The 17,671-nt window shown below is 36.3% G+C and overlaps 1 protein-coding gene across 3 annotated transcripts; it reads right to left on the bottom strand.

Annotated features, from left to right (window-relative positions):
* Positions 1-9,097: 9,097 nt before the first annotated feature.
* LOC113713382 (superoxide dismutase [Fe] 3, chloroplastic) lies at positions 9,098-13,158 on the bottom strand. 3 transcript variants are annotated; one of them, XM_027237102.2, is made up of 8 exons: positions 12,845-13,158; positions 12,298-12,390; positions 11,423-11,614; positions 10,810-10,981; positions 9,912-9,985; positions 9,790-9,816; positions 9,615-9,638; positions 9,098-9,538 (listed from the first exon to the last, which is right to left on the bottom strand). In XM_027237102.2, the coding sequence occupies exons 1-8, from the start codon at positions 12,941-12,943 to the stop codon at positions 9,413-9,415; spliced, it is 807 nt and encodes a 268-aa protein (XP_027092903.2). In that variant the 5' UTR covers positions 12,944-13,158; the 3' UTR covers positions 9,098-9,412. The 3 variants fall into 3 exon arrangements, 2 of the variants coding, with proteins under 2 accessions (XP_027092903.2, XP_071925656.1); XR_003453529.2 differs by having other exon boundaries at positions 9,362-9,538; positions 9,719-9,816; XM_072069555.1 differs by lacking the exon at positions 11,423-11,614.
* Between the last annotated feature and the right edge of the window lie 4,513 nt (positions 13,159-17,671).

The raw sequence follows: 17,671 nt of genomic DNA, 5'->3' as shown, positions 1-17,671 counted from the left end.
AAAAAGGGTCAATCAAGTATTGAAAATGTATCTCATGTATATGTCTCACCTGGAACCCAAGAGATAGAACATATGGCTGTCATTGGCTAAATGGTGGTATAACACTACCTACCACACTGCTATACAGATGACCCCCTTTGAGGCTTTGTATGGATCCAAGCCCCCTCAGCTAGCTCTTGGTCTCTATAAGCAGGCTAAGGTGGCAACAGTGGGTGATTACTTAAGAGACAGGAAGCACATGGACGAGCTGCTACAACATAATCTGAAAGCTGCTCAGGAGAGGATGAAAAAAAATGCTGATGAACACAGGAGTGAGAGGGAATTCCAAGTCGGTGGTTGGGTCTACTTGAGGCTGCAACCTTACAGACAATCAACTGTAATGGTTAGGAGCAATATCAAGCTGTCTGCTAAGTATTTTGGTCCCTACCTCATAGAAGAGAGGATTGGTAAGGTAGCTTATAGGCTTAAGTTGCCTACTGAATCAAGGATACACACTGTATTCCATGTCTCCCTATTGAAGAAGAAGCTGGGGGACAAAGCTACACCTATCTTACATCTTCCAAGCACTGATGAAAGGGGGCTAATCAGAGTGGAACCAGTAACATTGCTTGGCAGAAGAATGATCAAAAGAGGGAATGTTAGTGTCACATAATGGTTAATACAATGGTGGGGAACTGAACCTGCAGATGCAACTTGGGAGGATACTGTGATGATCAGGGAGAAATTTCCTCAGTTTCAACATTGAGGACAAGGTTTGCTATGGGGGGAAGGTATTGTAATGGAGTGGGAGCTTAACTGAAGACGAGAGCAAGAGCTAGGTAGCAGGAACAAAGAAAGCGTAGACGTTAGCAGGAGAAGGTGTGATCACTGGACCAGAAGGTCATCGAAGGCGTGATCAAAGAATCACGCCTTTTCTGGAGTTCAACTGCTTTAACAGAAATTCAAAAAGCGTGGCAACTTGCAAATGCATTAGGACACGTGTCTTATTCCTATTAGTCTAGTTAATAATCTGTTAGGATTTGTTAGTATTAAAAGCAGGCCTGTCTGTTTCATTTCAGTAGCTTTTTGGAATTATTCCCTCAGATTCGTCTGAATTAACTTGAGGAGCAATCCTCAGTTCTCCCCCAATTTTTCCTTCAATCTTTCCCCTTCTTAGCTACATCCATTATTTTTATTCTTGTAATTTGTCTTCTAGATCCAATTAATGAAAGATCGAGTTCATTTGTTCACTGTTACATTGATTCATTATTAATTGGTTTTCTTTATTTGAGCTTGATTCCTTCTGATTCCTGCAAACTCTGGCCTCTTTGGTTTTTGTACCATAACATTTACATAATTCTTTTATTCTTTTATGGTATATTTGGTTTGAACACGACTTTGATGATTGCTTCATTCTATAGTTATTTAAAACTTGTCTCAGTTTGGTTTCCAAAGATATTTTATGAATCTCTACATTCAAGGAACTCTCATCCCAATTATACCGTTAAATGTGCAATTAAAAAATACAATATTGCATATATTAGCATAATTGTCATACTCAGCCACTCAGCCAGTTGCTATTGTGACCAAATAAATCCAATAAACTGATTATCACTCTGGATTGGTCATAGTTACGTGACAGAATCTAGATCCGAGACACCAAAACTGCATGGCTAGTGGAAATTTGATATGAGAGCTGATGGGAATGAGGGAAGAGCTTTTCCTCGTGAATTCTCTGAAAAGGTCTTACCATCCGATTAAGATTAGGGGTGCAAACAAGTTAAATTTAATCTAGTAATTCGTGAGCTTGTTCGGTCAACACTCGAGTTTGAACTCGTACGTAAGTGTGTTTGGATTGAAGATTATTTCACTTTATTTATATCTTATTTACACACACTGATTTGTTTGTATCATCAACACATTTTCCAATCACCTTTTTATCTCACTTACATCATATCAAAAAAAATGCTACAGTAAAATTATCTCAAATAATTTACAATCCAAACACACCTGTTCGAGCTATTTGACAAGTCGAGTTCGCCTTTAATATATGAAGTTCGAAAATTTGTTAAGTTTAATCAAACTTCACATATAGTATATATATATATTTTAAATCTTATTTATTTCTTAATATAAAATATCTATTTTGTCCCTATTTAAAACAATATAAATTATAAATTATATTTCTTAAACTCAATTAGGCTCGATTAAACTCGATTAGGCTCAATAAGCATGAGTTCAAGTAATGCAAAATAAAATCGAGCTTGAACTTTCGTTTAACTTTAAAAAATTTGACGACCTTGAGTTTGAGTTTGAATCCAAGTTTTTAAACTTGAGTCGAACTACTCAAACTTGACTTGACTCGATTACATTCCTAATTAAAATTATCATAATCACAAAGGCAATAATATAGATCAGAAACAGATAACACTTCGTTGCCAAAAGAAAAAAACCCTAGCTGAAATAGTGAAGCTAGATAACCATATATTTATCGAGCAAAACTGCATTCCCTTTTCAAAGAAATAGGTGAATAACTAAGAGAAATGTGCAATTCAAGGCATTTCAAGCATTAAAGATAACAAAACACAATTTTACATATCTTCTGTACAGCAAGCCTGTGAACATTTCCTGTCCTACCGTACAACATTTAACAACCAATGAAAATATACAGAAAAATGAAATTGCCAACTGAATGCACATTAGTCTACAACATTTTTTCCCACTCAATAATACACACAGTACAAGCAGATATTAGGTAAGGAAGAATCTAAAAGCTCTTAATGTATACTGTAGAGTATCTGTTCATACCAAGCCCGATGGATGCTAGCTGACAGATTTGCTCGTCACAAGAAGCATGTGGAATGAAGGGACAAGGGGCAGAAACGTTTTTGTACCCAGGTGCAACCATTTCTGTCAGTTGTGTGTATTTTTCACTGTGCGTAACTTTGATTGCACACGATGTAACTTTTTTTGCACACGACGAAACTTTAGAACAAATTTTTGTGGGTCCCACACACAGCGTGAAAATCTAGTTACAAAATGTGATCCGAACCGCACAAAATTTTTGGACGAAATCATGGCCGTCAACTGCAAGGAACCGTTCCTGCCCATTTCCGGAATGAAGGGCCTATTATTGGTCTTGTCTACAATTTGTACTATTGAGCACATCATTGCGCTTGTCATTGAAGCTACTAACTAAATTCAAGAAGTGATATACTCATGAAATACCAATAATAAGTGCAAATTTCCATGCACTGCATCTTCAAATTTTACAAAGAACAAAGACTAGTTAATCAGACCACAGGAAGCACACGATCACAGTGCATATGCAAAATTTTCACGCACTGCATTTTCAAATTAACTTTTTCATGCTTCTTCTTTTGCCATTGTTACTGCTTCTGTTGTTTTTTTTATTTATTTATAAAAAAAGCCTTCATTCCTCTAGAGAAAGTTTGGTTAAAAAAAGGGTTAAAAACATAAAAACTCCCTATGGTATAGCTATTACACATAAAAATCTCTCGTGGTTTCAAATCATACCTATCGGTATCCCATGGTTTGAAAGAAAGTGCATTTTTGACGGAAATCGTTAATGAAAATGGAGGTCAGTGAAAAGACATAAATGCCCTAACGATATAAGCGAAAAATTGGTAAAGGAATTAGTCAGTTTGGCTGTTTCGGAGCAAACGAAAAGATAGAACGATCGAAGAGAGAAACAAAGAAGAAGAAAAAGCCCTAGAGAGAGAGAGAGAGGCAATTATCAGCTAAATTCCCGATTGTTATAACAATCAAACTCCGACAGCGACAGGAAATACAAGAAAGTGAAGATTTGCTGAAAAAATCGAAGAAAAATGGGTTCGTATGCCGTCCCTCATCTATTTCGATTTGGGGTTTGGGTTAGTTTGGAATTTTTATTGTGATTTACTGGTTTCATACTACATTTTAAGGTCATTATTTAACAAAAATAAGATTATATATATATTAATGTTGTTAATTAATTTAAGGTTTTCGAAGTATGCCCTACATTTGCTATTTTGATTATCAATTGGCAAATTTGTTAGGATATTGTGTTTGGTTGACTACGAAAAAGAAAAGCCTTATAATCTGGAGTTGTTAGCGGAGATTCTTAGTTACTGAATCTGAATATGTGATTGTCTTTGAATCTCAGTCAATTAAGTTGTTCGTCTTTGAATCTGTTGTACTATCGAATTAGAGTAGTTGGCAGAAGAATGAATCTGTCCAAATTTGTATCGTTATCAGTTTTTAGGAGTTAATGAAAACATGTTGTAGTCAAATGTGGTCCCCTATCTCATGTATAATGAATTATTTGTTCTGGATCTGTTGTATTATGTTAGCTTTTTGTATAATTGTGAGAGATAAATTACTGAAAAATGAGTGCTTTATTGTTTGTCATGCAATAGCAGAGGAGAACAGCAAGGATAAAGTAGACATAAAGATGTACTTTGGTGAAAATTTCAAAGAAAAATCAAGGCTCCACTACACGGGAACCCACATGGCCATTTTCAAAGAAAGAGTTGAAGATAAGGTAGACATAGTAAGTTTGTGCAGAATGTTTAAGAAAGTAGATGAAGGAGCAACGAGAGCAACGCTTTGGTTTTGTGTCCCCTTTGTTGATTTGGATGGTAGCCTACATCCAATTAGAAACAATAATATTAAATTGATGAATTTGGCATATGAGGGGACACCAGAAAGACTAATTTATGCTTGCAGTGGGGATGAGCCATTTGAAAAAGAGCCTGAAGATGGTGGGGTCAATGATGGTACATCTACAAAGGAAACATCCAGCGACACAACAATAAAAAAGAAAGGCAGTGATACAAAGGATGGCGGGGTAACTGTAGTTACTACAGGGACAGATACAAGTGCTGATGATAATAAAGAGTCAGAATGGTTAAAAGAGGGGTTGGAAATAATAGAAGATGAGGACATATTTGCACCCAAGAAAGATGCCGCAGGAGACAACAACCAGACCAATATAACTAGTGGAGGCAACAACCAAAAAGCTGATAGAGACAAGGACAAAGCTGATGGGGCCACTGTTTTAGCAAGATTACCTCTGCACGTATTCTCATTTGCTGAGAATAAAGTTGAAAAAAGTGCTGTTAAAAGTGTGGATGCAAGGAAGAAAAAGACAAGTAAAACCAAGCAATGAAAAGAGCCTGATGTGATTCAGAAAATTGCACCAACTATTTCAACTCAAATACCATCACAAATTCTATCAGAAGATGAAGCTGTTAGAACTGAAAAAGACCTTTCAACAGTTGGAGATCCAGATTTGAGAGCAGACATACAACAGCAAGTGAATGATGATGTCATTAAAGAGAATTGGCAGGAACCAGTGATTTTGGATGAGGAGTTGCTGGATACAAGAAGATGTGATGGTAGAGAAGATGATGATTGCCTTAACTTTAATCCTGAAGTTGAGTTTAAGAAGCTAAACTTTGAGCTGAAAATAGGGCAGAAGTTTACTAATTTCAGAGTGTTCAGATTTGTGTTGCATGAATGGCTAGTTGGAGAAGGATACGAAGTTACTTGGGTGAAAAACTACTCTAAGAAAATTATTGCTAAGTGTGCAAAAGGCTGTACATGGAGGATTCGTGCAACACCAATTCAAGATGAATCAACCTTTCAAATAAAGTCATTGAAGGGTGAGCATGTGTATGCTCAAGAGTATAAAAACAAGCATGCAATAGCAATATATTTGAGCATTAAGTATCAAGATAAGATTAGGGATAATCCAAGAGGTGATTTGATGGGGCTGAAGAATGACATCAGGAGAGACTTAATGATCAATATTTCAATTGCTAAGGTCGGCAGAATTAAGCTAAGCGTAAGGCAAAGGATCTGATGCTTGGCACGGACATGGAGCAGTATCAGAAATTTTGGAGTTATGCAGCGACAGTCCGAGACACAAATCCTGGAAGTACTGTCAAGATTCAGATGGACAGACCAACTGAAGGTTCAAATGGGACATTTGAAAGATTATATTATTGCTTGCATACATGCAAGCAGGGTTTTCTTGATGGTTGTAGACCAATAATTGGTTTAGATGGCTGTTTTCTTAAGACAGTATTTGGTGGCCAATTACTGTCTGCACTTGGGAGATATGACAACGATAACATGGTGCCAATAGCAATTGCAGTGGTTGAGGTAGAGAGGTATGACTCCTGAAAATGATTTTTGGAGTTGTTAATGGCTGATTTGGGCATGGGAAAGGATAACATTCCTTGGACATTTATTTCAGATAGACAGAAAGAGCTAGTACATGCTGTGAATGAACTTTTTCCAGATTTGGAACATAGATTCTGCTTGAGACATATGTACCAAAATTTCAACCAAAAGTTCAAAAGAAAGGAAATGAAAGACATGTTCTGGGCTGCTGCAAATATTGGCAATGAAAAAGAATGGAAGGTGGCAATGAATGACTTGGAAAAGGCAAACAAAGAAATTGCTGAATGGCAAAATCGGATTCCACCAACTCTGTGGAGTAGATCACATTTTAGATGAAGTAGTAAGTGTGACATTCTAGTGAACAACCTAAATGAGTCATTCAACAATTATATATTAGAAGCAAGAGAGTTACCAATCATTGGGATGCTTGAATGGATAAGGAGGAAGTTGATGCATAGAATTCAAACAAAAAGACCTGGAATGCAAAAGTTTCATGGACAAATCTGTCCAAATATAGCAGAAAAGATTGATAAGAATCAAAGGTTGAGCCGGACATTTGTTGCGACATGGGACGGACATCACAAATATGAGATAGATTGTGGTCCGAGAAAATGAGTAGTGGTTGATTTGCATGAATGGACTTGTACCTGTGGTTATTTTCAACTAACAGGTTATCCTTGTGCCCATGCATGTGCTGCAATAGGAGTGTGTAGATTACCTATAAACGATTATGTTCATGCTTGCTACACTAGAGTAGAATATCTGAAGACATATGCACACACTATCACACCTGTTCTAAGTGATACCTACTGGATAACATGTGAACAAGAGGGCTTAAACCCCCTTGCAGTTAGGATAATGCCTGGCAGACCAAAGAAGATGCGTCAAAGAGCACAAGATGAGCCTAAGAAGGGTCAAATATCAACTAGAAAGGGTCTATCTGTGCATTGCAAGAGATGTTTTCAGTCAAATCATAACTCACAGACGTGCAAGAATCCCATTCACCCTAACTCCAAATTTTATAAGGTAATCTTTCATTATACACTTAAATGGCATTGTTACAGCATCTGTATTTATTATTACTAATGTTAAATGCTCTTTATAGGCACCTGAAGCAAGTGTTACAGCTTCCATTCAATCACAGCCAATTGTTGAGTCATCTACTGAACCACAATCATTTACTGAAGAGGCTGCTGCAACCGGAACTACTACAAAGACAAGCACTAAGGCTCGGAAGGTGTACACTCCTTCCATAACATTCACTGGTTGAAAGACTTATCAGTTCAGTGGGATATTTCTAAATTGTCTCTTTGTTTTAATTTCAGTCTGTAGTTGGTACAAACCAACGGTGTAACAGGGTTGATAACACCACTGCACCAACAAAAAGAGCTCTGGCTCGTACTGTTACTGATGTCCTGCAGAAGTTAAGGCCAAAGAGAGCAAAAGCTGTCCAGCCTTAATTACTTGCCTAATATTTGCCTATCTGTATTTAGACTTTCATTTTAGATTATTACGTCTGGTTGTAATGATGCCTGCAAAATGATTGGTTGCCTGCAGAACGTCTGGAAATCTTTTGTCTAATTTTTTGTACACCTGACTTGGCAGTAGTTGCCACTATTTGGTTGTACCTTTTGAATGAAGTTCTCTGTGCAGCCAGGTTATTTTACAGAAATTTTTCACCAAGTGCTAAATCTTTTGTCTGTAATGGCATTTCGTGCCTCTTTGATCACTAGTTATTTTACAGGTTATTGAACGTTTGGAAATCTTTTGTCTGTAATGGTACTTCGTGCCTCTTTTATTTTTTCTGTTCATTTTTCTAAAACATTTGCTGCTTATGAGTATTCTATTCAAAGTTTTAAACTACAACATTTTGAAAGTAGTTGAAACAGTCGAATTATACTTCATCAAGAAAGCATAGCATTACAAGGTTCTAGCTGAAACAGCCAAATGATCAGCTTTAACAACTCCATACAACTGGCTACCAAATTCCACAGTCTTATTTGGTAGATATCAACAACAGTAAAACAGAAAAAGCAGATACCATAACACAACCTCTAACTAGCAATTTTAAGTTCTTCAACTCATTATCCAAATTTTCCAATTTTGAGAGCACGCCATCCACATAGGAATGTTCTGCAACAGGTTGGCTCACAAACTGATTTTCCCGATCTGGTTCATCTCTGTAAATGGGATTACACCAAGAAAAAAACCTACATTCATCTTTTTCACAAACAAAATATAACATTCCCTTTGATGGCTTTCCCGACTCAACAATCTTTAGTTTCGCCTTCCTTCAACAATTACACATCTTGTACTGGTATCGAAGATCTCTAGCTCCGTTTCCCCCACTGCCTGATCGAGAGCTTGAGGAAGACATCATCGTACGGTTTCTTAATTATTCCCTTCACTATTTACACAAACAAAAATATAGAGTTCATTATAAGAATTTATTGATATTCCAAATGGTTAAAGATTTTACCTTTTGAAACTTGCACTTAAGGAAGCACGAGCCTGCAGATTTTCCTCCTGAGGCACGAGAGCTTGAGCAGACCTTCGGTCAAAGAAGCTGGGTTTCTCCAAAGTCCGAAGAAGCTGATTGGCTTGAGGTTTTAAAAAGTTGTCAAGGGCACAAGAGGAATATCAGCTCAAACTTTGAGTTAAAAAACCATTTTCCGAAGCAACCACGCTCCTTTTCAATGCGTGGTTGATAATCGTGTTTTCATTAACGATTTCCGTGAAAATGCACTTTTTTTCAAACCATGAGGTACCGATAGGTATGATTTGAAACTACGAGGGGTTTTTATGTGTAATAGCTATACCACAGGGGGCTTTTATGTTTTTAACCCTAAAAAAAGGAGCTTGTTTCATGATGCAAAACCAACATCTTGGAACAGTCTCATGATGCATAAGATGAAACTGCTACATGTAATAAGAGAAGCAAAGAATAAATGGCATACAGAATAAGATAAATGAATTCTTATGGAACATCACCGCATCAGAGCATCTATTACTCAACAGAAGGACTACACCGCTTTTAAGCAAAGCAAAATCTGGAAATGCTCGTCAAAAGGGTCATTTTCCCCTTGGCGACTTTTCAGAAGCCCAGATTGTCACTTGGTTGTGACTATCTTCGAGTGATCAACAATCCAGTGCATATAGAGAATTGCCAAAACCACTTGTTCCAATATCCTCCTTTTAGCATATGAGAGCAGTTAAGACTCTTTCAAAGATAGTGTGAAGAATCTCATGCAACAGGAATCTTCGGTTCGCCTAAATTTACAAAGGCTTGTGCACGAGCCATGCGAGCCATTGCCGCATTCCAAGATACAAGGTGGTTCATAAATACATTCGCATATTTGGCTTTGTCATTCTGCCAGAAGTAAATCCTGGAAGATTAATTGATTGCAAATACTCTTAATTAACGGTCAGACTGAAGCATGGCATACCTTATAATCCAAATAATAAGCATGCTGCAAAATAGGAAAAGATCTCATCAGTCATTTTAGTAATCCTAAAAATATGTAACACTTCTCGTGTTTAACCTTGTCACCTCAGCTGTGCATGTGCACCAATGCTGTATGTGTGTGCTTGATTTGAGACAGAGAGTCGTTATCAGCTTACCTCCCACATGTCCAAATTGAGGATAGGCTGCAAAATAAAAGACAAATGCAACATTAAGGCCAAGACTATACCTCTGCATACAAAAGAATAGACAATGTACACAGAAGTTCAATTTTTCTTACAATATCATTCCACACAAGAGGGTTGACAGCATTTGATGTTTTGACAATTGCAAGGTGTTTCTCTTCTCTTTTCACTAGAAAAACAGTAGGAAAAGAATTAGAAAATCCAATAGAAATTATGCCTATATAAGCAAAAGCTATCACTCTTTGGTTTACGTTCACATATTCCATGTTCCATGACAACACTAATCATTCAAAAGATTCAAGAGAAAATTGGGGCAACAAGCAGGGAATGAACAGTTATTGGTCCATCTTTTTGATGGATTTTGAGTCTATTTCTTTTTCAAAAATAGGGAGTACAACTTAAGAGCATAATAGGAGTTAAGACTACATAATTGTATCTTGACTTGAAAACTATCAAATCATTACTAGTGGGGCTTTACGACAGAGTATAGTTGATATTGATGCATCTATATAACCCAGATTTTCTACATTTACTTGTCGGACCATCCACTGGTGTTCAACTAATCACAAGAAGAATTTAAGAGTTTCTATGCAGTAAATTAAACAACAAGAGACAACATTGGTGACAATTTAATTACACAAGATCCAGGAACCAGAGATAGGACTTTTAGATACCCTTTTATCTTTCTACAAAATGCACCACAAAGTGTTCGTATCAACATGAGCAGCAAGATGCGGTCAAAGTCAAGTTTTTTTTTTTTTTTTTTTTTTTTACGAGCTTGTTAAACAACACATGGCATAGCAATCAAAAGCTTTAAAATGTTCATCCCAGGATAATGATTGTAAATTAAAAACAGAGGATGCAAAATCAAAGTGTGAGTGATACTGTTGCAGAATTCGTCAAGTCACTGCCATGTGGTTGATAAACACTAGGTGAAGTAACTCAAATCTCAAACTACAATATGCCTTTCAATCTACTCTAGAAAGAACTTACAAACAAGCCAAACCCAGCCAGATCCAAATAACTTTAGAGCTGCATCTATAAACTTCTCTCTGAAATTGGTAAAAGAACCGAAATCTTTTTCAATCTGCTGAAGTAGACCCAGTATTGGAGAGCTACCTCCCCCTGGTTGCATGGATTCCCAAAAGAAATCGTGATTCCAGACCTGAAAGTGAGGGTCAAAAACATGGATGTCACAACTCATTTTGTTAAATCAAATTATAAGAATAGATGGATGTAAAAAATAAAATGGCCAAACAAGATAGTACTCAGACCAGGAAAAGCAAATTTATCAGCAAAAACTAATAATTTTGAGTAGAAGGGATGTTGGAATTCCTGGGGGTAACATATCCTAATATTACTCTCAATCAAGCATTCTAAACTTCAGAGTCTTGACAGGCAGCACCCTGTGCATTCATCCTGGTGTAATTGCACCCAATGGAAAAAAGGAAGAAGAAAACCCTAATTTCTCACGTTAGGAACAAACATATGGAGAAACAAAGAGACAGGGGAGGTGTGCAAGGGTAAGATTTCAGTGAGCAAGAGGAGCAAAAGGAGAAAAAAATGCTTGAACACCCCTGCAGGAGACTCTTGCTGTCTTCCATACCTGGGCAGCATTGTTGAATTCAGGCAATGGGTTTCCGTTATTGTAAGTCACTTTAATGAGTTCTTCCAAGGTACAGCCATACAATAAATCATTCTTCGCAAGCTGTTTATTCAAAGCATCGACGTAACCACCATGATGCTCTCCCCAATGCATCTCAAGTGTTCTTTGGCTCATATATGGTTCTAGTGCATCCTAAACCAAAAATTGGAAAATAATTTTCAATATTTAAGTCAAAATGCTGAATGAAATCATTTAACCACATCAACAATCAAAATATCCTTTACAAATAAATGAAGAACATGACCAAGTAACATCTCAATAAGTTCAGTATGGTGTGACTAAAGACCACTTGAAGATCACATTGATCGCTCATAGACCTTTTAATTTTATTTTATTTTGAGCAATCACATGTAGACTTATTCTTGTTCTTCAATTCATGATACTTCCATCTAAAAAAACAAAAGGAGATAATAGGCAGCAAGAAGGAAGAAGCCAAGATATCAACTGGCCCAAAAATTGCTGGCAGGATGTATTTAAAATTTCACTGATGTGCATCCAATTCGGTGCAAACAAAAGAGTCATTATTGGGATCTGGTGTTTCCCCAAGAACATGAGTTGAACAGTTATCTACCAATAATTATATGGAGTAACTTTCGAAAGAGTGATTATTAGGCCTATAAGTATACAACTTGACAGCTACTGTGTCAAAAAATTATTGAACGAACCATAGAAAATTAATGTGAAGTGTCACACATCTTCCAAGTAAAGAAATATAAGCAAATTGACCGATTTTATCTTTCATAATCAATGCGAAGAATGCAGAAAGCTTGTGATACCATCTTTCATAATCAATGCAAAGAACACAGAAAGCTCACAAGCTTGTAGGGCGGGCTTCTTAACCCATAATAAGCAAGAACTTTTGATGCTCTATGATTCTTCTGATACAAGTTCGTCCTCTGCCTCCCATTCTGTATGAGGAAACACAATCAGCTTGACATGTTTGCCCTCAAAGAATCTGTCAAGAACACTATAAACTGCGCAACAAATTGTGAAAAAGTGAACATAGCTTCTTCAACCAATTCATGGCTGTAAAAGCCTCTCTTTTTCTCAGTAGTTGCATAAAGAATAAATACTTGTCAAGCACATGGGATCAAAAACTTTGAATCTATCGCATGTATGTAATCATTTTACTTGGACAAATTTGCCCATATGCTCTCAGATAAAGGGGGCAAATGAAACCATTCTACTCCACATCATATAGATTTCCTTGCTCCTGAATCTTAATGAATTTTAATGGATATTCTTTCAATACTAGCCTTGATTGAGCAACCATTTTTGTTTTCTCCAATTCTAAAATGTTAACAAAAGAAACTATTCAAGATTAAAAATTGAACCAATGCTTAGAACAGAGAGGAGACCTACCAGATAATGATGCTTCTTGGGCCTATTTAAAGGATTCAATGCCTCCGTAGTTTTTGGAACGAGATTAGAGCCTGAGCTGCAAAAGGCAGACCGACTCATTTCGACCAGCAGCAATTTCCTCTGGCACCCTCTCAACAAATTATCACTGCAAACACAAACCAAATTAAGAAAGCAATCAATCACGAGCTATAAGAAAGCAAAAACGAAAAACTAAGCTGAATTTGGGAAAATCGCCAATTTGGTCCCTAAACTTTTTCAGTTAAACCAATTTAGTCCTTTACGGTCTTTTTCACGAATTTAGTCCTCAAACAAATTTATCGGGTTCAATGTATGACTTATTAGGCAGCACCACCACATTTTATGTATTTTTCACGGCGGACCAAGGGTATAATTGGAATGATAGGTTCAATTGTCTAATTATAGGGATTATAATAGCAACTTTGACATGAATGAAGGAAAAGAAACCTCTGAAAATTGAGAGAGAAGAACTCATAGAAATTACGGCAAGTCACTGAACTTAGATATTTGCAAATGAAATGCAATCAAGCAGAAACTTCGACAACTCCACCTCAAGTTTATGTAGTAGCCAACACTCAAATCTGGATAGTCGAGCAAGTGGGCAATCAACAGGGGTGAAGGAAAAAATGGTAGAATTCTACAATGGGAATGAGGCAATAATTTGTCATTGCCGTGAAGAATGTAGAATTGTAGCTTCATGGACATTGGCGAACCTAAGCAGAAAATTTAATGGATGCATAAATTACGGGGTAATTTTTACAATTAATCACAACATATTGCTTGTATATTTTGATGTATTATATAATTTACTATAACTAATGGCTGGAATTAATGGTCATTGTAGACACTAAAAGCCTGCAATTATTTTCTGTGGTATGATCCTCCTATGCAACAGATGACAAAAAATATGATGGCAAAAATTTTGAAGAATTTGAGGAAATCTGAGGAAGAAAACAATTTCATGAAAATTGAAATATGTAAACTTGAAAAAGAGAACAAGGCGCTCAAAAGTGAAATTAGGAAGTTGAAAGCAGCAAGGAAATGGCTGATGCTAGTCGTGGGTTGCATATGTATTATGGTTATTGATGTATTATTACCCAATGGCAATGAAAGGAATGTCAATTTAAAAATGCTACATTAGATCCTGTTGTATGAAGTTAGAAGTTGAGAAATTGCTTCATATAATTTGAATGCTGTAATGTTGGAATGTAGACATTGGTGTATGGAACATGTTTATGTACTAAAATGGAACATTGTCTCGAATGATGTTTATGTAAAATGATTGAGAAATTTTGTCAAAATTGTTGGGCACGTTATCTCAAACGACATCTTTATAAAATGATTGAGAAATTTTGTCAGTTGTTGGGTACATTACCTTGAAAGGCGTCTTTGTTAAAATTTGACCAGAGATTCACCTCAAGTTGTATAAAAAATTTGACAAAGTTCCGTCTTAAATTTTGACAATCCCTACTCGCACAATTACCAAATGTATCATGTAAAATGCTAAACAACAAGAAAAAAGTCAAAGTAAATGGTACAGGAAGAGTGCCAATAGAAGTTCATAGTCATCAACATAGGTGCGACATTGCCAATATAGTGGGCTGAATTTTACAAAAGCACTGAATTCGCTTTAGACAAAATGCAGCAACATTATATCATTAGAAGTTGACACATGTATATTGACCAAAATGCATCAAATTCCTATTGTTAATCCAATTAGTACTTTATGACAAAACAGAAGCTCTTAATGTACAAAACAAAGCATGTCCCACACAATAGAAACTTTTTATTTCCAAGCTCCATTTAGTTGACCGGGCAACAATATCATCTTCTTCATCTAATAGCCCATGTGCCTGTACAAATAAAATCACATGTGAAAAGCCATAAACAGTCTTCTTTTAAGTCATGTCAAAATCATTGTCCAACAAATGTGCAAGACATGCTGTTAACTTTATAAATTATTTCAACTTATTGCCTCCTTTTTCCTAGTCATTTTTCCCTTTGATGGAGGGAATGGACCAAAAATAGTCATAGCAGCCTTCTTTTTTCTCCATGCTCAAGCTTGGCAGGTTCCACATGTTTGCCGGTTATGTCCTAAGCCATGACAAAATGAACACTTGGTGAATTTCTTTTGCACTTCAGGTAGTTCTTCTTGAGCTGATGACTGCAAATCAATAACCTCTACATCATCAATAACAGCCTGTGCTTTATCACATGACCATGAAATAAAGTTAAAAAGTAACAAGTACAAGAATAAAATTATTATGAACTACAAATAAATGGAAAAATCCTATTGCTGACTAGTTGGAACATCTGGCATTGAGCTAGATTCTGGAGGTACTTCAGTCAGTTCCTTGTCGAACACTTGATCTATACATATCAAAGCACCATTAGTTAAGTATTACACCATAAAATCAGTGGAGAGATAGGTCAAATTACCAGGTTTTGGGGGTAATTCACACATAGCATTCTCCTTTGTCCCGAGATTTTGTGGACAAGTTCTCTTATTATGGCCAAGTGCCTTACATTTGCCACACTTGTTAGAGTTGGACGGTGGTGGCCTCTTATTGCTAGATACACCAAACTCATTAGAAGGTACCAGCAGTGGACACTTTCTCATTGTATGCCCCTTTTGATTGCATTTTTTACATGTCATTCTAACAAAGCCAAATTTGGAAAGTTTGGTAACCCCCTTCAAATTAGGCCTAGACTCTTCTGATTCCCTTTTTCTTACTTTCTTTGGCCGACCAGGTAACTTCAACTTCGAGGGTGGTAAGACAGGATCCTTACCCGATTGCACCCAAACATTTGGCCCACTCAAAGGAGCAATTGCTGGCTCATAAGCCTTCAAGTAACTATCTCGTGAGTAGTAATGATGAACAAGGCGTTCTGGCTCTTGACCTATTAAAGAAATATAACAAATCACATGGCAGCATGGCAATCCAGTCAACTCCCATCTCTTGCAGCTACAGATCTGCTGTTTTAAGTCCATCACATGTTTGCCTCCATACATGTGTGTAATCTCAAATTTATCTTGATTAGACCATCTCGCAATGTTTGCAACTACTTCTGTTTTTGCCTTCTCCAGTTTCTTTTGAATTTTTGGGCAAATCTTATCACTCCTTTTCTTCATCCACTGCCTTTTCGTACAAAACCTTTCCATTAGATAGATTCTGATAGTCTCAAACATTTCAAGGATTGGCTTTTCCCTTGCATTCGTTATGACCGAATTAAAGCTTTCACATAAATTATTAAGGAGAATGTCACATTTTAAAACCACTCGAAAGTGTGATCTTGACCAGTGATAGGGAGAGATGTTGTCATTTAACCACTTCCAAGTAGCTACATCATAACCCCTTAAACACTCTATTTGATTTTTGAACATCCTCATATACGATGACCTTGCACATGTCCCAAACCTTTCCTTCAATGCTTCACCCAGATGATGCTTTTTGAAGTTGTTGTGCAAGTGCCTTATACAATGTCTGTGCTCAACATCAGGAATGACTTCCTAAATTGCAGATCCTAAACCCTGCAAAAAAGACAAATGCGGGTTCGAAACAATCAGTAAGCATTCATATATTTGCAATAAACATATACAAACAATGTAATCTGATTTGATTCACCTTCTGTCTATCACTTATGAAACTCCAATTTCTGTGATCGTTGATGGATAGGTCATATTTCAAGAATTCAATAAACCACTTCCATGACCTCTTATTTTCTGCTTCAACTACTACTTATGCAATTGGATAAATACAGTCATTTGGATCTATTCCAACTGCAGTTAATAACACACCCGAATGTGGACCTCTCAAGTGGCAACCATCAACTCCAATTATCTTCCTACAACCAGATTTAAATCCTCTCTTCAGTGCCTCGAAGCAAATGTAAAGTCTCTGAAATCTTTGTTTTCCGGAATCTTTATCTAATGTAGTCTCCATGTACATTGTAGAATCAGGATTTGCCTTCGTTAGTTCTTCACAATAACCCCACAATCTATTGTACTGATCTTTGTAGCTCCCATGGATCAAAATTTTTACCTTCATGAATGTCTTATAAACTTGAGGTTTAGTAATGTTTACATTCAGCTCTGTATGTACCAGTGTTTTGAAAATCGGACTGGACCGATCGGTTCGACCGATTGAACTGCGAACCAGCCAATGCACCGGTCCGGTTCTATGATAGTGTTGACTTTGTCAGAAAATCGGTCAAATCCGATCAAAACCGTGAAAACCGCTGAACCGAATCGAATCGGATTGAACCGGTTTTCAAGTTTCCCCTCTTTTTTTTTTTTAAAGTTTTGCAAAATGTTTCTATCAAGATTTGAACTCAAGACCTTTGTAAGGTCTAACCAATATAGTAACCATTACACCATCATATCTTATTTATTTTTTTTGATAACTTATATATATAAAACAAACATCCATATTTTTTTTCTATTTTTCTTACAAAATCTCATTCTTTCGTGACTCTTTCTTTTTAATCTTCAACACACACACACACTCTCTCTCCTCTTTTTTTTTGTCACTCTCTTTTTAATCAAACCTCTTTGATTTTAATTTATTGATGCTTTCTTCCATTTTTTTAATTTTGTTTTTGTCTATTAAATTGAAAAAAGTTAAAAAAGAATTATTTTTCTTTAATCCAAATTATTTAATGCTACAACCACTCACTTTTATCTCATTTTTTGTTTCTTATCAAGTTTGCATTTCTATTTTCGATTCTCTTGATTTCTTTCGAATTCCAAACTTTCTTATTTAAATTGCAATATCTAAATCCCAAAGATATAAATTAAAATTTAAGTTC

The sequence above is a fragment of the Coffea arabica genome, chromosome 10c (genome assembly GCF_036785885.1).
Source record: "Coffea arabica cultivar ET-39 chromosome 10c, Coffea Arabica ET-39 HiFi, whole genome shotgun sequence".
Lineage (NCBI taxonomy): Eukaryota > Viridiplantae > Streptophyta > Magnoliopsida > Gentianales > Rubiaceae > Coffea > Coffea arabica.
The sequence above is the reverse complement of the archived record's forward strand: the minus strand, read 5'-3'. Positions and strand labels throughout refer to the sequence as shown.